This window comes from Callorhinus ursinus, unplaced genomic scaffold (assembly GCF_003265705.2).
Source record: "Callorhinus ursinus isolate GAN/ISIS: 27379988/994484 unplaced genomic scaffold, GSC_fseal_2.0 scaffold60, whole genome shotgun sequence".
Lineage (NCBI taxonomy): Eukaryota > Metazoa > Chordata > Mammalia > Carnivora > Otariidae > Callorhinus > Callorhinus ursinus.
Window position 1 is genome coordinate 8846983 of NW_027397122.1, and position 22502 is coordinate 8869484.

General features: G+C 38.8%; 1 protein-coding gene across 3 annotated transcripts in view; it reads left to right on the plus strand.

Annotated features, from left to right (window-relative positions):
• The window catches only part of URGCP (upregulator of cell proliferation), a 57835-nt gene that overhangs the window by 972 nt on the left and 34361 nt on the right, over positions 1–22502 (plus strand). For 2 of the 3 annotated variants that reach the window (XM_073885048.1, XM_073885047.1), the window contains exon 2: positions 6352–9966. The exons of the other annotated variant lie outside the window; for it this stretch is intronic. Coding sequence is in view for 1 of the 2 variants with exons in the window: in XM_073885047.1 (XP_073741148.1) it covers positions 9963–9966 (4 nt within the window). In the remaining variant the exon portion in view is untranslated. The remainder of the gene's footprint in view (positions 1–6351; positions 9967–22502) is intronic. 3 annotated transcript variants of the gene reach the window in all.

Genomic DNA, 22502 nt, shown 5'->3' on the forward strand with positions numbered 1-22502 from the left:
CACCGCCCCCATCACCTTCCTTACTGCTCCTGGCTGCCCCCATCACCTTCCCTACTCCAGGCCGCCTTCTGCCCGGAGAGCTCCCTCCCTCCCCTGAAGCGGAGCCATCACTCCCCTTCCAAAGCCAGTGAGCAGCCCTGCTTGAGCACCTCTCCTTGCTGTCTCTGCATACAGATTTCTTAGTCCGTAAGTTGTTACATGGCTCTCCTCCTATGACACAAATGACCCCAAGTGTTTATAAATAGTTATATATTTGTGTAAGAATAGAAACCTCCATGACAACGATGGCTCTCTGGATGGTGAGTTTGCTAAGGATCTCAATTCCGAAATTTCCATAGAGGACTTGCATCAGTTGTATAATTGGAAAAAAGAAAGACTTGTGTTGAAGAGCAAATAAAAACAATCCATTTCTACTTCCTGTTGGTAATTTAGTGCATAGTAGTTTAGACTTTTTACATAAAATTTTGTACATAGTTTTTTATTTTGATCACTGTCTATTTTGTACATCTTTTTCTTTTGATCTTTGTTTATTTGGTACCCAGTCTTCCGTATAATTTTCGATGTACAGAAGTGTTGCAAATATAATAAAAGATTTAAAATTTAAATTTGATAAATTGGACTTCATAAAAATTTAAAACTTTGGGGTTGCGACTAGCACCATCAGGAAGCAAAAAGACACCCCGCAGAATGAGAAAATATTTGAAAATCATATATTTGAAAAGGGTCTGGTATTCAACTCAATAAAAAAGGCAGACTAATTAAAAACTGGGCAAAGATTTGAATACGCATTTCCACAAAGAAGATAAAGAAATGGCCAATAAGCACATAGCGCAGAAAAGCTCCGTGTCCTTAGCCATGAGAGAAATGCAGAACTGCAGCCACAATGAGATGGCGCGTCTCACCCTCTAGGACGGCTCCAATCAGAAGGACAGACAGTAACACATGTTGGAGAGGATGTGGAGAAGTTGGAACCCTCATATAATCCTGGCAGGAATGTCAGCTGGTGCTACTGCTTTGGAAAACAGTTTGGCAGTTCCTTAAGAAGTTAAACATAGAATTATATGGCTTAGCAATTCCATTCTTAGGTGTTTACCCAGGAGGAATTAAAGGAAACAATTAATGCCCACACAGAAACTTCTACACAAATGTTTAGAGTAGCATTATTCATACTAGCCAGAGGGGTAAACAAAATGTGATATACCCACTCGATGGAATACTTTGGGCAGTAAAAAGGAGTGAAGGACTGATGTATGCTACAACGTGGATATATTAGGTGCTGGGGTTGCTGTGACAAAGCACCACAAACTGGGCAGCCAAGCAGAACTTACTGGCTCACAGTTTTGGAGGCTAGAAGTCTAAAATCAAGGTCTCGGCAGGGTTGGTTCCTCCTTAGGGCTGCAAGGGCTGTGCCTCTCATCTAGCCTCTGGTAACCTCAGGCGTTCTCGGCTTGCAGACGGTGTTCTCCCTGCGTCTTGACATTGTACCTGTGTGTGTCTGTGTGTCCAAATTTCTCCTTTTTATAAGGATTCCAAGAGTTTGGGGTCCAGCGTTTGGGGCCCACTCATCATACCTTGCCATCTGCAGACACCCAATTTTCAAATAAGTCCCATTCAGAAGGACTGGGGGTTAGGACTTCATCTTTTGGGGGGGACACAATTCAAGACACAACAATGGATGAAGCTTGGAAACATGGTAAATGAGAGACCACTCACAAGAGGCTGCATACTGTATGATGCCACTTATATCAATTGTCCAGAATAGGCAGCTCTGTAGAGACAGAAAGTGGATTAGTGGTTGCCTAGGGCTGAGGGGGGAATAGAGAGTGATTGCTAAAATGTGTGCAAATTATATGTATATAGGTGATAAATTGTATGCCTGTAAAACTGTTTAAAATATAATAACAACAATATGTAGTTCTTGTTTACTCACCCAGCTTACCCTAATGTCAGCATATTACGTAACTAATACAGTTAGCTTATCCAGAAAATTAACACCTATACGAAACTATTAACTAATTTACAGACTTCATTCAAATTTCATCAATTGTCCAATTATTGTGTGATAGGATAAAAAAATGCCATGTTGCATTTGTTTATCCTCTTAGCCTTCTGCAGAAATTCTAGTCTTTTTTTGTCTTTGATGACCTTGTCATTTTTGAAAAGTATGGGAAAGTTATTTATTTTTTTTAAAGATTTTTTTTTTTTTTTTATTTCACAGAGAGAGACACAGCGAGAGAGGGAACACAAGCAGGGGGAGTGGGAGAGGGAGAAGCGGGCTTCCCGCGGAGCAGGGAGCCCGATGCAGGGCTCGATCCAAGGACCCTGGGATCATGACCTGAGCCGAAGGCAGATGCTTAACAACTGAGCCACCCAGGTGCCCCAAAAAAGTATGGGAAAGTTATTTTGTTGAATGTCCTTCGATTTGGACTTTTTTTCCAAGATTTTATTTATTTATTTGCCAGAGCGAGACACAGTGAGAGAGGGAACAGCAGGGGGAGTGGGAGAGGGAGAAGCAGGCTTCCCGCAGAGCAGGGATCCCGATGCGGGGCTCGATCCGAGGACCCTGGGATCATGAACTGAGCCGAAGGCAGACGTTTAACCAACTGAGCTACCCAGGCGCCCCTCAGTTTGGATTTTCTGATTGATGAGATTCAGGTTATGCATTTTTGGCAAGACTATTACAGAAGTGATGCTGTGTCCTCAGTGCATCATATCAGAGGGTACATGACATTGATAAGTTTTATTACTAATTAAGTCTGATCAGTTTGTTAGGTTGATATTTTAATTGTAAAGTTAATTTTTTTTCTTTTTAAATTAACAAATAGCTTGTGGGGAGAAATGCTGAGACTATGTGGAAGTTTATTTACCACACTTTCATCCACTATTTAGGTTACAGTCTTGCCTACAGCAATTATCACTGTGGTGTTTACCTATGCTTTTATTTCTAGTTCTCTTTCTACATTTATTTTTATTTTTATTTATATATATATTTTTAGATTTTATTTATTTGAGAGAGAGAGTGTGTGTGCAAGAGTGCACAAATGGGGTGAGGGGCAGAGGGAGAAGCAGGGAGCCTGATGTGGGGCTTGATCCCAGGACTCCAGGATCATGACCTGAGCCAAAGGCAGATGCTCAACTGACTGAGCCACCCAGGCACCACTCCTTCTACATTTATTAAATGGAATTCTGTTGTAAGGAAGAGCTATCTTTTCTCCCCCATTTTATTATTTGTTTGTTTATTTATTTATTATTTTTATGTTTTATTTTTTTAAGTAATCTTTACACCCAGCATGGGGCTCAAACTCACCACCCCGAGATCAAGAGTCGTATGCTCCACTGACTGAGCCAGCCAGGCACCCCTCCTCTCCCCAGTTTTTAAACTTATTTTTTCAGTTGTTTTGTTTATATCAGTAGGGGATCATGGATTTTTATTCTGTTGGTTTTAATCCATTAGTGGCTCAAATTGTCCCCGATTTGGCCATTGAGAGCTTGTTGTAGGGAGCCTCTAAAATGGCCCCTTTGTGTAATTCCCACCTCCTGGTATTCAGGCCGCCTTATGTAATCTCCTTTCCTTGAGTGTGGGCTGGATTTAGTGATGTTTCTAATGAATAAAAAAGGTGATGGGATGTCACTTCTGAGATTAGGGTAAGAAAAAGACTGGCTTCCACCTTGGGCAATCTTTTTTGCTGTCTCCTTCTCTTGCTTCCTTGCTCCCTCACTTCCTTGCTCTGATGGAAGCCAGCTACCATATTGTGAGCTGTCCTATGGACCAGCCCCTGTGCCAAGGAACTGAGAGAGGCCTTTTGGCAACAGCTAATGAAAAACTAAGGCCCTCAGTCCAGTACTCCCCAAGATTATCCTACAACCTCACTACTATCCAATGTTGTATTGGATGTTCTAGCCATATCTATAAAGCAAGGGAAAGAAATAAAATGCAGACAGTGGAAAGAAGTAAAAATGTTTTTATTCACAGACGACATGCTTGTCTGTACAGAAAATCTGAGGGAGATTACAAAAAGCTTCTGGAACTATTAACACTTTAGCTGTTACAAATGCAAAATCATCTACAGACATTAATTATATTTCTATGTGCTAGCAACAATCAGAAATTGAAAAAACTATATTTATTTTTAGATTTTATTTATTTATTTGAGAAGGCGAGAATGAGAGAGAGAGCACATGAGAGGGGGGAGGGTCAGGGAGAAGCGGACTCCCCGCTGAGCAGGGAGCCCGATGCGGGACTCGATCCCAGGACTCCAGGATCATGACCTGAGCTGAAGGCAGTTGCCGAACCAACTGAGCCACCCAGGTGCCCGAAGAAACATTTTAATGCCATATACGGTACTATGAAAAATATTAAATTCTTCTGAATGAACTTGAGAAAGGATATGGAACACCTTTACACTGAAAACTACCTAACATTGCTCAGAGAAATTAAAGATCAAAGTAATGGCAAGAGAGGCTGTGTTCATGGATTGGAAGAATCAATGTTGTTAAGATATCTGTTCTTCCTGAATTAGTATTTCAATGTAATCAAAATCAAAATCCCAGCTGGGGCTCCTGGGTGGCTCAGTCATGATCCCAGGGTCCTGGGATAGAGCCCCACATCAGGCTCTCTGCTCAGTGGGGAGTCTGCTCCTTCCCCTCCTTCTCCCCCTGCTCATGCTGTCTCTCAAATAAGTAAATAAAATCTTTAAAAAGTCCTAGCAGGCTTTTTTGGTAGAAATTTGCAAATTGATTCTAACGTTTATATGGATACGCCCAAGACTCAGAATGGGCAGACCAGCTTTGAAGAAAAACAAGTGGGAGGACTCAAGCTACACGATTATAAGATATATTGTAAAGCTATACAACGAAGAAGATATGTTGGCATAAAGATAGCCAAGTTATCTTGAAATAATGAAAGAATAGAAAATGAAATATGAAAAACAGTACAGAAATAAACCCACATGTTGATTTTCCAAAAGGTGCTGCCTAAACTGAATGTGTGCACCTAAATGTCATATGTTAAATCCTAATCTCTAAGGTGATGGCATTAGGAGGTGGGGTACTTTCAATTAATTAGGTCATGAGAGCAGAGCCCTCATGAATGGGATTAGTGTCCTTGTAAAAAAGAAACCCTAGGGAGTTCCTTTGTCCCTTCTATCATGTGAGGACACAGGAAAAAAAGTCATCTATAAATTAGGAAGTGGGCCCTGTGAGATACTAAATCTGCTTGTGCCTTGATCTGGGACTTCCCAGCCTCTTTGTTGTTTGTAAGCTCCCCAGTCTATGGTATTCTGTTTTAGCAACCTGAGTGGACTAAGATGGACACCAGAGCAATTCTATGGAGAATGGCTCTGGAACAATTAGATAGATGCAGAAAAAATAACCTCAACTTTACCTCACATAAAAATGGATCATAGACCTAATTGTTAAACTAAATTAGAACTATAAAACTTCTAGAAAGAAAAAACAGAAAATCTTTGTAACCTTCGGTTTAACGAAGATATTTTAACTATAACTTAGGCATGAGCTATACAAGAAAAAAATCAGTCAATTGGGCTTTATCAAGCCATGAGGAAACTCTGAGGTGTGGAGAAAAGATGGGAGACTTGGGAAGGAATCTTGGGATCTGAAAATGACATGACAGTGAGTTCTCTTTTTGCTTAATATATCCTGGATTTGGTGCTGGAGAAGCCAACAACCTGGAAATACCAATGGGAGTTGGGAGGGGGGAGCCCCAACAGAAGCCTGATCTCTTTCACCCAAGGACCAGGAAACGGGCAGCTTAGCAAGACAGAAAAATTATAGGCAATAACTGCTTTACTATATCCAAACACCATGGAACAAAATGGGGCCCCATCTGCATTAGCAAAGGTTAAGTGGGGAGCCTAGACTTTTATGATAGCCATGTTGTAAAGAGGCAATCCTCCGTCCTTGCTGGGGTGATGTCAGAGAAGGCCCAGAGGAGATGGGATTGTCATGCCCCCCACAGTGATCATACCTTTTCTCACTCAGTGAAGGCCACATGGGGAGCAATTACAAGGTATTCCTTACCCACTGTATTGGCGTTCTCTAGGGAAACTAGGGGTTGGGGTGGGAAAAGGGAGATACATTTATTATAAAATACTGGCTTATGGGATTATGGAGCCTGAGAAATCCTATGATTGGCTCTGTACAAACTGGAGACCCAGGAGAGCTGGTGGTGTGGTTTGAAGGCTGAGTACTGGAGAACTAATGCTGTGGATTCCAGTCTGTGTCTGAAGGCCTGAGAACCAGGAGCACTGAGTACGGAAGATTGATGTCTTAGTTCAAGCATTTAGGCAGAGAGCCAATTTAACTTTCCTCCACTTTTTTTGTTCTGTTTAGGCCCTCAACAGATTGGATATTACCATCCACATTGGGGAGGATCATCTGTTTTATTCAGTCCCATCAATTCAAAGGCTAATCTCTTCTGGAAACACCCTTACAGATGCATTCAGAAATAATCTTTAACCAGCTACCTGGGCATTTTGTGGCCCAGTCAAGTTGACATAAAAATTAACCATCACATTCTTGCAGCCAGGGTGGTGGACTTTCATCTTCACTTGGCTGTAATAAGGTGGGGGGTCTTCCTTCTTGTGCTTGTGTGATGTCAGAGGAGGCCAACAACCTGGAACTGTGAGAAATAAATCTCTGTTGTTTATAACTGTAACTCAGAATTCTCTATACAGTGACAATATTCTTCTGGAATAAAGTGGAAATCAAGACATTCTCTGATGAAGGAAAACTAAGAGGATTTGTCACCAGAAGATCTGCCCATTCGAAAAAAAAAAAAGCTAAAGGAGTTTCTTCAGTTTGAAAGGAAATGATAAAAGAAGGAATCTTGAAACATCAGAAAGGGATATAGAACAGTAGAAAGTAAATATGTAAGTTAACACGATGGGATTTTTTTTTTCTCTTGTTGAGTTTTCTAAATTAAATTTAATGGTTGAGGCAAAAATTGTAACATTGTCTGATATGGATCTCAAAGCATGCAGGGGGAATCTTTAGGACAACTGTATTATAAAAGACACAGGATAAAGGAACTTTAAGGATTGCAATGTTTTTACATTTCACTTGAACTGGTAAAATGCTGACACCAGCGTGCTGTGAAAAGTTATGTATGTGTAATAAAAAACCTAGAGAGCAATCGCTAAATATCTATTCAAAGAGATAAATTCAAAAGGACTATTGATAGAACAAAATGGAATTCTGACAAAAGGTACAAGGAAGGCAGAAAAAGAAGACAGACTGATGAAGAACAGAGGAAAGAAACAGAAAACAAAATGAAACAAAAACCCCACTGAAGTCCTAGTATATCAAAAGTTACATTAAATGTAAATATCAGAATATGCCTATTCCAAGAGAGGGACAGAGTGGATAAAAATATATAGTCCCCACAAGAAAACTCAGTTCAAAAGTAATGGTATAGGTAGGCTGAAAATAAAAAGTTGGAAAAAGATATGCAATGCAGACAGTAATCAAAAGAAAGCAGTAGTATTGTCAGGTAGATTCCAGAGCAAAGAAAATTACAGAGAGAGGAGCATTTCATAATGATAAAAAGGGTCAGGCTATCAAGACATAGCAATCCTAAATTTGTATGCACTAAACAACAGAGCTGCAAAATATGTAAAGCAAATATAGAACTGGGAGGAGAAATAGACTAATCCATGATTATGGTGGAGACATCAATACCCCTCTTCCAGCAATTGATTAAAGTACCCAGAAAATCAGCAACAATATATAACAACTCAATGGTACTATCAATCAGCAGGGTCCAACACACACAATACAGCAATAGCAGAATAGGCATTCATTTCAAGTTTTCATGGACAGTTTACCAAGATAGACCATTTATCACAATAGGGCCATAAAAAGAGCTTCAACGTATTTAAAATAATTGAAATCATACTGTGTGTATTCTCACTACAATGGAATCAACTAGATATCAGGAACAGAAAGATAACAGGAAAATCTTGGAACAGTTGGAAAATAAACAACAATTTGCTAAATAATTTATGAGTTAAAGAATTCTCAAAGGGTAATAAAGCACATTGGACTGAATGAAAATGAAAGCAAAATATACCAAAATATGTGGGATGTAGTGAATGTAGTACTAACAGGAAATTTTATAGCTCCAAATTCTTACATTAGAAAGAGGGAAAGTCTCAGGAAAATAATCTAACCTTTCAACTTAAGATCCTATAAAAAGAAGAGCAAAATTAACCTGGAGGTGCAGAAGGAAGGAAACAAGAGAATCAATCAATGAAATTGAAAAGATAAAAACAGTGGAGAAAATAAGATAGTTCTTTGAAAAAAAATCGATAATATTGACAAACAAATTGTTGAAAACAAAAACAGAATCTTGAAAGCAGCAAGAGAGAAGTGACTCATTACATAAAAAGGATGTTCGATAAGACTATTACCAGATTCCTCACCTGAAACTTTGGAGGCGAGAATCAATGGGTTAGCATATTCAAAGTGGTGAAAGGAAAAAAAAAAACAACAAAAAACTTGTAAGTCAAGAATCCTGTATCCACCAAAACTGTCCTTCAGAAGTGGAGAAATTAAACCCAAAGCCAGCAGAAGGAAAGAAATAGTAAAGATCAGAGATGAACAAAATATAGAATAGAAAAACAAGTTTTTGAAATTGTTTCTTGAAAACACCACCACCACCACCAACAAAAGACTAAGGAGGATTCTAGGAAGACGGTGGAGTCAAAAGCATCAGGAATCTGTTTCTCTGCCTGGACAACAATCGTACAGGCAGAATCATCTGATGTAACTGTTTTGGAACTCTGGAACCTGTTGAAGGCTTGCAACTTTCAGGGGAAGGTTTAGATAGGAAATTTTACTTGATTTCAGTTCTAGGATGGTAATAGCTACACATTGCCAACCCCCAGCCACTTGGCAGGCAGCCATTCCTGGACCAACTTGCACACAGCTTGTGGGAGCCAAGCAAACAAGGATTCTGCCCTCCAAATATCAGGAATCTTTCATCTGATCACGGATTGCTGCTTCTGAACATAGAGGTACAAAGAGGCAGGGAGCCATTATTATCGCACCTTCCCCATCTGGCTCAAGTGTCTTACAGGATATTTACTCATTCAAAGGAAAAAAAATACAACAGAATCTGTTCCTGAAAAAGACTTATTGGCAGATATATTAGGCAAAGACCTTAAAATAATGTTCTTAAAGATGCTAAAAGAACTAAAGGAAGATGTAGAGGAAGTCAAGGAAACAATGTGAGAACAAAAGGCAAGTATCAATTAAGAGATGGAAAATCTAAAAAGAAACCAAAATGAAATTCTGGAGCTGAAATGTACAACTGAAATAAAAAAAATCACAAGGGGGCGCCTGGGTGGCTCAGTCATTAAGTGTCTGCCTTCGGCTCAGGTCATGATCCCAGGGTCCTGGGATCGAGTCCCACATTGGGCTCCCTGCTCAGCGGGGAGCCTGCTTCTCCCTCCCCCACTCCCCCTGCTTGTGTTCCCTCTCTCGCTGTGTCTCTGTCAAATAAATAAATAAAATCTTTTAAAAAAATCACAAGGAATCAAAACAGATTTGAGCAGGCAGAACATAAATCAGTACTTTAAGAAAAGACAATGGAAATTATTGAGGTTCAGTAATAGAGAAAGATGAAAAATAGCAAACACAACCTGGATGTCTATGGGAAACCTCCAAAAGCACCAACATTTGCACTATGGGACTCTCAAAGAAGAAGAAAGAGGCAGAGAGAATATTTAATGAAATGATGGCTGAAAGCTTCCCAAATTTGAAGAAAGACATGAATATAAGCATCCAAGAAGCTCAACAAACTCCAACTAAGATGAACTCAAAAAGACCCGCTCTAAGACACATTATAATCAGATTTTAAAAAGCCAAAGAAAAAGGGCAAACCTTGGAAGCAGCGAGAAGACAATTGTCACAAACAAGTCATCATCAGAGATCATCTGCAGATGAGTAATGCTTTTCCTGTCTCTTTGCCATGTGATATTTTGTCGAACACTGGACATTTGAATCTAATAATGTGATAACTCTGAAAATCAGATTCTTTCCCTTCCCCAGGGTTTGCTGTTTTTTGTTATTTTTGTTTATTTTTTATTGTTATACTCATTCTGTGCCCAGGATCAGCCCAGGATGTAGATTTAAATCTTAAATCTTGTCTTTTTTCCTTGGGCATGCACAATCATTTTGTAATTTCCCCTGTATATGCAGGTGTTTTTGAATACCTTAATCTTTAATGCCTGGTTCCCCAACAGACAGACAGGCAGACAGACATACACACACACAGCAAAAAAATGAAGGGATGAATGGGGTAGGGAAGGGCAATATAAAACACACTTTTAGGGATGCCTGGGTGGCTCAGTCCGTTGAGCACCCGCCTTCGGCTCAGGTCATGATCCCGGGGTCCTGGGATTGAGTCCTGCATCCAGCTCCTTGCTCAGTGGGGAGCCTGCTTCTCCCTCTGCCTGCCACTCCCCCTGTTTGTGCTCTCTTGCTTTCTCTCAAACAAAATTTTAACAACAACAACAACAAAACCCCCACACTTTTAAACAACCAAAAGATTGAAGAGGAAATCACAAGGGAAATTTGAAAATACTTAGACAAATGAAAACAAAACAACATACAAAACTCATGAGTTGCATTGAAAGTGGTGCTAAGGGGGAAGATTATAGCTATAAATGTCTACATTAGAAACAAGAAAGATCTCAAAACAACAAAGTTTTACAACTTGAACTAGAAAAAGAATATGCTAAAGCCACAGCTAGCAAAAGGAAAAAATAAAGATTAGAGCAGAGATCAATGAAATAAGAGTGTAGAAAAATGGCAGAGAAAATCAATGAAACCAAAAGTTAGTTCTTTGAAATGATCAACATAATTGACAAATCTTTAGCTGGATGGACTAAGAGAAAAGGAAGTCTCAAATTACTAAAATCAGAAATGAAAGTGGGGACATTACTATTCTACAGAAATAAATAAGAGAATACATGAACAATTGTATGCTGAAAAATTGAATAATCTAGATGAAATGGACAAATTTCTAGAAGCACAAAATCTACCAAGACTAAATCAAGAAATTGACAATCTGAATAGACTTCTTATTAGTAAGGAGATTGAGTCAGCAATAAAAAAAAAAAAATCTCCCAACAAGGAAAAGTGCTGGTCCTGATGGTTTCACTGGTGAATTATACCAAACATTTAAAGAAGAATACCTTTTCAAACATTTTCAAAAAAATTGAAGAGTACACTTTGTAACTCATTCTATGAGGCTGGCTTACGCCAGGCAAAAACTACAAGAAAAGAAAACAACAGACCAATGTACATGAACAACACAGTAAACTTAACACTCAATGGTGAAAGACTGAAAACTTTTCCTCTAAGATCAGGAATAAGGCAAGGATGCCCACTTTCACTACTTCTATACAACATAGTAATAGAAGTTCTAGCTAGAGCAGCTAGGCAAGAAAAAGAAATAAAAGGCATCCGAAGTGGAAAGGAAAAAGTAAAATCTCTGTTTCCAGATGATATGATCTTATATGAAGATCCTAAAGATGCTACCAAACTATTTAATAAATGAATTCAGCGAAGTAGCAGGATACAAAGTTAATACAGAATACAGTTAATACAGAAACCAGTTGCAATTCCATACACTAACAATGAGCAAACTGAAAAGGAAATTATGAAAGCAATTCTTGGGGTGCCTGGTGGCTCAGTCAGTTAAGCATCCATCTCTTGATTTGGGCTCAGGTCATGATCTCAGGGGTCATGAGATGGAGCCCCGTGTCGGGATCTGTCCTGAGTATGGAGCCTGGTTGGGATACTTTCTCTCTCTCTCCCTCTGTCCCTCCACTTGTGCACTCTCTCTCTATAAATAAATAAATAATACATAAATAAATAAAAGCAATCTATTTATAATAGTATAATAAAAGAATGAAATATTTAAGAATTAACCAAGGAGATGAAAGACTTACACAATGAAAATTTCAGAACATTGCTGAAAGAAATAAAAGAAGACATAAATAAATGAAAACCTATCCCATGTTTGTGGACTGGAAGACAGTATCGTTAAGATGTATTACCCAAAGTGATCTACATATTCAGTGCACTCCCTATCAAAATCCCAGTGACTTTTATTTTTCAGTCCATTCTAAAATTTATATGGAATCTCAAGGGATAGTGAATAGCTGAGGCAATCTTGAAAAGATCAAACCTGGAGACCTCATAGTTCCTGATTTCAAAACCTACTACAAAGCTACAGTAGTCAAAATAGTGTGGTGTTGGTATATGATAGACATATAAACCAATGGAATCGAGTAGCTCAGAAATAAACCTGTACATCTTTGATAAGTGATGATGAGCATCATTGCATGTGTCTGTTGGCCATTGGTCTATTCTCTTTGAAGAAATGTCTGTTTGTGTCTTCTGCCCATTTTAAAAATTGGATTATTTGTTTTTTGGGTGTTGAATTGTGTAAGTTCTTTGTATATTTTGGATACTCACCCTTTATTGAAATAAGTCAGTCAGAGAAAGACAAATACCATATGATTTCACTCATGTGGAATTTAAGAAACAAAAAAGGAAAAAAAATAGAGAAATCAAGAAATAGACTTTTATTGTTATGTTAATCACCATACATTATATCATTAGTGTTCCATGATTCATTGTTTGCGTATAACACCCAGTGCTCCATGCAGTACGCGCCCTCCTCAATACCCATCACCAGGCCAACCCATCCCCCCACCCGCTCCCCTCTAGAACCCGGTTTTTTTCTCAGAGTCCATAGTCTCTCATGGTTCATCTCCCCCTCCAATTTCCTCCCTTTCATTCTTCCCCTCCTGCTATCTTCTTCTTCTTTCTAACATAAAATGCATTATTTGTTTCAGAGGTACAGGTCTGTGATTCAATAGTCTTACACAATTCACAGCACTCACCATAGCACATACCCTCCCCAATGTCTATCACTCAGCCACCCCATCCTTCCCACCCCCCTCCACTCCAGGAACCCTGTTTGTTTCCTGAAATTAAGAATTTCTCATATCAGTGAGGTCATATGATACATGTCTTTCTCTGATTGACATTTCACTCAGCATAACACCCTCCAGTTCCATCCACGTTGTTGCAGATGGCAAGATCTCATTCCTTTTGATGGCTGCATAATATTCCATTGTATATATATACCACATCTTTATCCATTCATCTGTCAGTGGACATCTTGGCTCTTGAAAACCAAACTGTCCACAGTTTGGCTATTGTGGACAATGCTGCTATAAACATCGGGGTGTACATACCCCTTTGGATCCCTACATTTGTATCTTTGGGGTAAATACCCAGTAGTGCAATTGCTGGATCGTATGGTAGCTCTACTTTCAACTTTTTGAGGAACCTCCATACTGTTTTCCAGAGTGGCTGCACCAGCTTGCATTCCCACCAACAGTGTAGGAGGGTTCCCCTTTCTCCGCATCCCCGCCAACATCTGTCGTTTCCTGACTTGTTAATTTTAGCCATTCTGACTGGTGTGAGATGGTATCTCATTGAGGTTTTGATTTGGATTTCCCTGATGCTGAGCGATGTTGAGCACTTTTTCATGTGTCTGTTGGCCATTTGGATGTCTTCTTTGGAAAAATGTCTGTTTGTGTCTTCTGCCCATTTCTTGATTGGATCATTTGTTCTTTGGGTGTTGAGCTTAAGAAGTTCTTTATAGATTTTGGGAACTAGCCCTTTATCTCATATGTCATTTGCAAATATCTTCTCCCATTCTGTCGGTTGTCTTTTGGTTTTGTGGACTGTTTCTTTTGCTGTGCAAAAGCTTTTTATCTTGATGAAATCCCAATAGTTCATTTTTGCCCTTGCTTCCCTTGCCTTTGGCAATGTTTCTAGAAGTTGCTGTGGCTGAGGTCAAAGAGGTTGCTGCCTGTGTTGTCCTTTAGGATTTTGGTGGACTCCTATCTCACATTTTGGTCTTTCAGCCATTTTGAGTCTATTTTTGTGTGTGGTGTAAGGAAATGGTCCAGTTTCATTCTTCTGCATGTGGCTGTCCAATTTTCCCAACACCATTTGTTGAAGAGACTGTCTTTTTTCCATTGGACATTCTTTCCTGCTTTTTCGAAGATTAGTTGACCCTAGAGTTGAGCGTCCATTTCTGGGCTCTCTATTCTGTTCTGTTGATCTCTGTGTCTGTTTTTGTGCCAGTACCATACTGTCTTGATGATGACAGCTTTTTAATAGAGCTGGAAGTCCAGAATTGTGATGCCGCCAGCTTTGCTTTTCTTTTTCAACATTCCTCTGGCTATTTGGGGTCTTTACTGGTTCCATACAAATTTTAGGATTATTTGTTCCATTTCTTTGAAAAATGTGGGTGGTATTTTGATAGGGATTGCATTGACTGTGTAGATTGCTGTAGGTAGCGTTAACATCTTCACAATATTTGTTCTTCCAATCCATGAGCATGGAACGTTTTTCCATTTCTTTGTGTCTTCCTCAATTTCTTTCATGAGTATTTTATAGTTTTCTGAGTACAGATCCTTTGCCTCTTTGGTTAGATTTATTCCTAGGTATCTTATGGTTTTGGGTGCAATTGTAAATGGGATCAACTCCTTGATTTGTCTCTCTTCTGTCTTGTTGTTGGTGTATAGGAATGCCACTGATTTCTGTGCATTGATTTTATATCCTGCTACTTTACTGAATTCCTGTATGAGTTCTAGCAGTTTTGGGGTGGAGTCTTTTGGGTTTTCCACATAAAGTATCATATCATCTGCAAACAGTGAGAGTTTGACTTCTTCTAGTACTATGTTGAATAGCAATAGTGATAGTGGACATCCCTGCCATGTTCCTGACCTTAGGGGAAAAGCTCTCAGGTTTTCCCCATTGATAATGATATTCGCTGTGGGTTTTTCATAGATGGTTTTTATGATATTGAGGTATGTGCCCTCTATCCCTATACTCTGAAGAGTTTTGATCAAGAAAGGATGCTTTACTTTGTCAAATGCTTTTTCTGCATCTATTGCGAGGATCATATGGTTCTTGTTCTTTCTTTTATTAATGTATTGTATCACATTGATTTGCGGATGCTGAACCAATCTTGCAGCCCAGGGATAAATCCCACTCTGGTCATGGTGAATAATCCTTTTAATGTACTGTTGGGTCCTATTGGCTAGTATTTTGGTGAGAATTTTTGCATCCATGTTCATCAAGGATATTGGTCTGTAATTCTTTTTGATGGGGTCTTTGTCTGGTTTTGGGATCAAGGTAATGGTGGCCTCATAAAACAAGTTTGGAAGTTTTCCATCCATTTCTATTTTTTGGAACAGTTTCAGAAGAATAGGTATTAATTCTTCTTTAAATGTTTGTTAGAATTCCCCTGGGAAGCCATCTGGCCCTGGGCTTTTGTTTGTTGGGAGATTTTTGATGACTGCTTCAATTTCCTTAGTGGTTATAGGTCTGTTCAGGTTTTCTATTTCTTCCTGGTTCAGTTTTGGTAGTTGATATATCTCTGGGAATGCATCCCTTTCTTCCAGATTATCTAATTTGCTGGCACAGGGTTGCTCATAATATGTTCTTATAATTGTTTGTATTTCTTTGGTGTTGGTTGTGATCTCTCCTCTTTCATTCATGATTTTGTTGATTTGGGTCATTTCTCTTTTCTTTTTGATAAGTCTGGCTAGGGGTTTATCAATCTTGTTAATTCTTTCAAAGAACCAGCTCCTAGTTTCATTGATCTGTTCTACTGTTCTTTTGGTTTCTACTTCATTGATTTCTGCTCTGATCTTTATTATTTCTCTTCTCCTGCTGGGTTTAGGCTTTATTTGCTGTTCTTTCTCCAGCTCCCTTAGGTGTAGGGTTAGGTTGTGTATTTGAGACCTTGTTTCTTGAGAAAGGCTTGTATTGCTATATACTTTCCTCTTACAACTGCCTTTGCTGCATCCCAAAGATTTTGAACAGTTGTGTTTTCATTTTCTTATGTTTCCATGAATTTTTAAAATTCTTTAATTTCCTGTTTGACCCATTCATTCTTTAGTATGATGCTCTTTAGCCTCCATGTATTTTAGTTCTTTTGGAAGGAAATAGACTTTTATATAGAGAACAACCTGATGGTTATCAGAGGGGAAGGGGTGGGGGATGGGTGTTACATGAGCACTTGAAAAAATGTATATTCTATAGATATTGAGTGTAATATTCTCTGTATATGTATATGTTAGGTCAAGTTCTTTTTTTGCATTTATTCTTTATGCTTATTGGTTTTTTTGTGTATGTTTCTCGTACTGGATGATGGCAAAGAAAAATTAAAGTTGCAGATGGAATTAAGGTTGGTAATCAGCTGACTTTAATATGAAACAATTATCTGGATTAGGGGAAGGGGCAATGTCATTACCAGGGTCCATGAATGTAGACAGGAGGCAGAATAAAAGATCAGGAGATGCAACGTTGCTGGATTTGAAGAATGAGGAGGGGGCCGTGAGAAGAGATCAACAGGCCACCTCTAGAGACTGGGAAAGATAAGGGAACAGAATTTTCCCCAGGGGCCTTTGGCAAGAAACACAGCCTTGCCAACACCTTCTAACCTACAGAACTGGAACATGATGAATTTGTGCTGTTTTGCCATGTGACATGACGTATTCATAGGCAGTGGGGCTTAGGATGTGGGCGTCTTTGGGAGCCCATTACTTTTCCTACAACTCTTGCTATAAATTTTTTAAAAATTTAACCCACAATACACTATTATTGTTTCTAAAACCAATTTTTTAAAAAATATTTATTTATTTGACAGAGACAGAGAGAGCGAGAGAAGGAACACAAGCAGGGGGAGTGGGAGAGGGAGAAGCAGGCTTCCCGCTGAGCAGGGAGCCGGATGCAGGACTTGATCCCAGGACCCTGGGATCACGACCTGAGCCAAAGGCAGACGCTTAACGACTGAGCCACCCAGGTGCCCCTCTAAAGCCAATTTTTATTTAAATTTCTATTTTCTATGCTCTGTATTACTTCGTGCAGCCCAGATCTTCCATCTGCCAATTTCCTCTTGCCTAAAGTACATCCTCTTAATTTTATACATTTCACTCTTAATGTAACCAGGTGTTACATAACTAATTTGTTTAGCCCTTTGAAGCTGTAAGGTGGTATCTTTCACCAGTTTGGGAAAATTCTTAGTAACTATCTTCTCAGATACTGCTTCTCCGTTTTCCCTCTTTTCCCATCTGGGTCCATAATTATATACAGGTTAGACCTTCTGACTTTTTCTGCTGTGTTTCTTAACCCTTCTTCATATTTTCCTTCTCTTTGACTTTTTGCTCCATTACTGATAATCTTTCAGTTCTATTTTCCATTTAACTAGTTTCAGTGTGTCTAATTTGCTATTAAGCCCATCCATTACACTTATAATTTCAATTCTATTTTAAATTTTGATTGTTTTTCAAATCTCATTCTCTTCTGTATATATTTCAAGGTTATTTTTTATCTGTTTTAAAGTATTAAACATAGTTACTGTAAAGCCTGTGTCTAACAATTCCATTTATCTGAAATTCTTAAAGGTCTGTTCCGATTTTTTTTCCCTCATTCATGGTGCCTTGTTTGTGTTATTTTTGACTCTCAAAATTTATTTAGAATTTTTCTTTGGCATTTCATTTTTCTTGGTATTTTATTTCATAAATTCTCTGATACCCAGGATAAATGTGGGTTCTTCCAGAGGAAATTTGTGTTTGTGTCTGCCAGGCTCTGGAAGCACTCCTAACCCAGGATCACTCTAAAGTTGCTTCTCAGTTTTCAGATTACCCAGGTGATGTTAATTCAGGTTGCACAGCCATGTAAGGGCCACTCGTGGTTTCCATATTCTCAGAGGTAATCCTCTCCTGAACCAAATTGGAGACACTCAGCTCTTCTCTGGGGCGGAGGCCAGTTATTTCTATTTCACCGTAAAAACCATGGGTATGACCCTCTGGAGTCCCTGCCCCAGGGATGGAGGCTGTTCTTTTATAGCCCCGGCCTTGGATGGGTCCGGAGGGTTGTTTTCTGTTCCTCAAACACCTGCAGCTGTGAAATCCCAAATGCATGTTGTCTGGTCTGAAGAAGGCCCCCAAGACAGGGAAGCGGTAGTCACTCTCTAGGCTCACCTCTTTGCTTCTATGATGTGACCAGAGGATCCCCAGCTTCCTTACTAATTGATTAGATAATTTTAGTTTTAAAATAATTATCCAGAGTTTTTAATTATTTTTAGGATTAAGGTCCAATTAGGTATATAGCCTGCATTTTCTGATAATTAAAATCCACTCTTTCAGATCTTTCATTTCAACAATATATTTTTAAAATTTCTGAGATTTCTAAATAGATTCTCTTCAAAATTTTTTTTGTCTTGGCAAAATATATACATATAAAACTTACCATTGTAATCATTTTAAGTGTACAAATCTGTGGCATTCATTACATTCCCATGTTGTCCAACCATGACATCACTATTTCTAAAACTTTATTGTTCCAGAGACTCTAACTACTAAGCAGTAACTCCCCATTCCCCCATCTCCGGCCCCTGGTAACCCCTAATTCACTTTCTGTATCTGTTTCTTAGTTTGCCTCTCTAGGTTCCTCATATAAGTGGAGTCCCAGAATATTCTTTTGTGTCTGGCTTATTTCACATAGCATGTTTTCTAGGCTTATCGTGTTGTAGTATGTGCCAGAATTCCACTTCTTATGAATGAATAATGTTCCATTTTATGTTTATACCATATTTTGTTTATCCATTCAGTTGTTGATGGGCATTTGGATTGTTTCCATCTTTTCACCATTGTGAATACCTACTACTGTGAACCTTGGTGTACAAGTATCTGTTTGAGTTCCTGCTTTCACTTCTTTAGGATATATACCCAGAAGCAGAATTGCTGGATCATATGGTATTTCTATGTTTAGCATTTTTAGCAACTGTGAAACTGTTTTCCCCAGTGGTTGAACCATCTTACATTCCCACCAACAATGTACTAGGGTCCCAATTTCTCCAAATCATCAGCAACACTTGATATTTTCTGTTTGGTGATTGTCGTTTTAGCATGTGGGAAGTGGTACCTCACTGTGGTTTTTTATTTGCATTTCTTTAATGACTAATGATGTTGAGCATATTTTCATTGGTATAAGTATATCTTCCTTGGAGAAATGTCTATTCAAGCCCTTTGCCCATTTTTGAATTGGGTTGTTTGGATATTTTTGTGGTTGAGTTGTAGGGGTTCCTTATGTATTTTGGATATTAATCCCTTTATCAGGTATATGATTTGCAAATATCTTCTCCCATTCTGTGGGTTGTGTTTTCATTCTTTTGCTAATGTCCTTTGATACAAAAGAAATTTTAAATTTTGATGAAGTCCAATTGATCAAGTTTTTTCTTTGTTGCCTTTGCTTTTGGTATCATATCCAAAAGAATCATTGCCAAATACAATGTCATGAAGCTTTTCCCCCGATTTTTTTTCCCAAGAATTTTATTGTTTTAATGTTTAGGTCTTTGACCAATTTTGAGTAATTTTTTTAAAAAAATTATTTATTTATTTTAGAGAGAGCGAGCACACATGCAGGGGAGAGGGGCAGAGGGAGAGGAGAAGAGAGTCTCAAGCATACTTCATGCTGAGTACAAAGCTTGAGGTGGGGCTCGATCCTGCCACCCTGAGATCATGACCTGAGCTGAAACTGAGAGTCGGATACTTAACTGTGCCACCCAGGCACCCCAAGTAATTTTTTTTTTGAAGACCTTATTTATTTGACAGAGATAGAGCACAAGTAGGCAGAGCGGCAGGCAGAGGAAGAGGGAGAAGCAGGCTCCACACTGAGCAGAGAACCTGATGTGGGGCTCGATTCCAGGACCCTGGGATCATGACCTGAGCCAAAGTCAGACACTTAACCAACTGAGCCACCCAGGCATCCCCGAGTAATTTTTGTATATGATGTAAGGTATGAGTCCAACTTCACTCTTATGTATGTGGATTTCCGGTTTTCTCAGCACCATTTTTTGAAAAGACTATCCTTTCCACATAGACTGGTGTTAGCAATTGAGTTGAAAATATGTTGGACCACATATGTGAGAATTTATTTCTGGGCTCAATATTCTATTCCATCGGTCTATATGTCTGTCTTTATGTACTACACTATTTTGATCACTATAGTTTTTTTTAAAGATTTTATTTATTTATTTGACAGAGAGAGAGAGAGGGAGAGAGGGAATACAAGCAGGGAGGGTGGGAGAGGGAGAAGCAGGCTCCCCGCTGAGCAGAGAGCCTGATGCAGGACTCAGTCCCAGGTCCCTGGGATCATGATCTGAGCCGTAGGCAGACGCTTAATGACTGAGCCACTCAGGTGCCCTGATTACTATAGTTTTATAGTTAGTTTTGAAATTGGGAGGTATGAGTCCTCCAACTTTGTTCTTTATTTTTAAGAGTATTTTGGTTATTCATTGTTCTTGAGATTCCATATGAATTTTAGGATGACTTCTTCTATTCTGTAAAAAAATGTCTTGAGATTTTGATCGTGATTCCATTGAAACTGTAAATTGCTTTGGGTTGCATTGACAACAATATTAAGATTTCCAATCTGTGAATATGGAATATCTTTCCACTTATTTATATCTTCATTAATTTCTTTCAACATTGTTTTATAGTTTCCAGTGTCACATCTTCTGTAAGTTCGTATAAATTTTTTTTAAATTTATTTATTCATTTTAGAGAGAGATCACATGAGCAGGGGGGGGCAGAAGGAGATGGAGAGGATCTCAAGCAGACTCCCCACTGAGTGTGGAGCCCGATTGTGGGGCTCAGTCTCACCACCCTGAGATCACGACCTAAGGTGAAATCAAGAGCTCGCTGCTTTACTGACTGAGCCACCCAGGTGCCCATTATTTCTAAATATTCTTCTTTTTGATGATAATGTAAGTAGAATTGGTTCCTTAATTTCTTTTTAATATTGTTTATTGTTAGTGAATGGAAATACAACTGATTTTCCTTATTCTCTTTATTGAGTATGGCTGAAATTCAAAAAGCTCCACGTATCTAATGTATACAGTTTGATGAGCTTGAAGATCAGAATATCCCTGTGAAGACATCACCACAATGAAGGCCATAAACCCATCCTATCACCTCCAAAAGTTTCTTGTCACTCCCTTTATGTATTATTATTTTTGTTTATTTGTTTATTTACTTATTATATGTATTTTTTCTTTTGGGTTTAAGAGCACTTAACATAAGATCTACCTTCTTAGCATATTTTTAAGTATACCATACAGTGTTGTTAACTATAGGCCCTATGTTGTACATTAGATCTCCAGAACTTACTCATTTTGCATAACTAGAACTTTGTACCCTTTGACTAACCAACACCGCTCTGTTTTTCCCTCCTCCCAGCCCCTGGTAACCATTATTCCATGCTGTGGTTCTGAATTTTACTATTTTAGATTCCTCCTAAAAGAGGGATCATGTAGAATTTGTCCTTTGTCTGGTTTATTTCACTTAGCATAAGGGTCTCTAGGTACATCCATGTTGTTGCAAATGTCAGGATTTTCTGCTTTTTAAAGGCTGACCAATATTCTATTGTATTTATACACCACATTTTTCTCTATCCATTCAGTCCTTGATGGACAATTAGGCTGTTTCCCTATCTTGATTATTGTGAATAATGCTTCAACGAACAGCAGAGTACACATATCTCTTTGAGGTCCCGACTTCAATACTTTTGGGTATATATTCAGATGTGTGATGTTGGATCACATGGTATTTCTATGTTTAGCTTTCTGAGGACCTTCCATACTGTTTTCCACAGTGGCTGCACCAGTTTGCATTCCCACCATCAGTGTACCAGGCATTCTGTTTCTCAACATCCTCACCAACACATATCTTGTCTCTTTGATAATGGCCATTCTCACAGGTGTGAGGTAATATCTGATTGTGGTTTGCATTTACATTTCCCTGATGATTAGTTATGTTGAGCACCTTTTCATATACCCGTTGGCCATTTTTATGTCTTCTTTTGAGAAATGTCTCTTGAGGTCCTTTGCCCATTTCTAAATCAGTTTTTCTTTTCTTTTCTTTTTTTAATTTTTTTATTGTTATGTTAATCACCATATATTACATCATTAGTTTTTGATGCAGTGTTCCATGATTCATTGTTTGTTCATAACACCCAGTGCTCCATGCAGAATGTGCCCTCCTCAATACCCATCACCAGGCTAACCCATCCCCCCACCCCCCTACCCTCTAGAACCCTCAGTTTGTTTTTCAGAATCCATCATCTCTCATGGTTCGTCTCCCCCTCTGACATACTCCCCTTTTCTTCCTCTCCTGTTATCTTCTTCTTTTCCTTTTTTCTTAAAATATGTTGCGTTATTTGTTTCAGAAGTACAGATCTGTGATTCAACAGTCTTGCACAATTCACAGCGCTCACCATAGCACATACCCTCCCCAATGTCTATCACCCAGCCATCCCATCCCTCCCACCCCCAACCACTCCAGTAACACTCAGTTTGTTTCCTGAGATTAAGAATT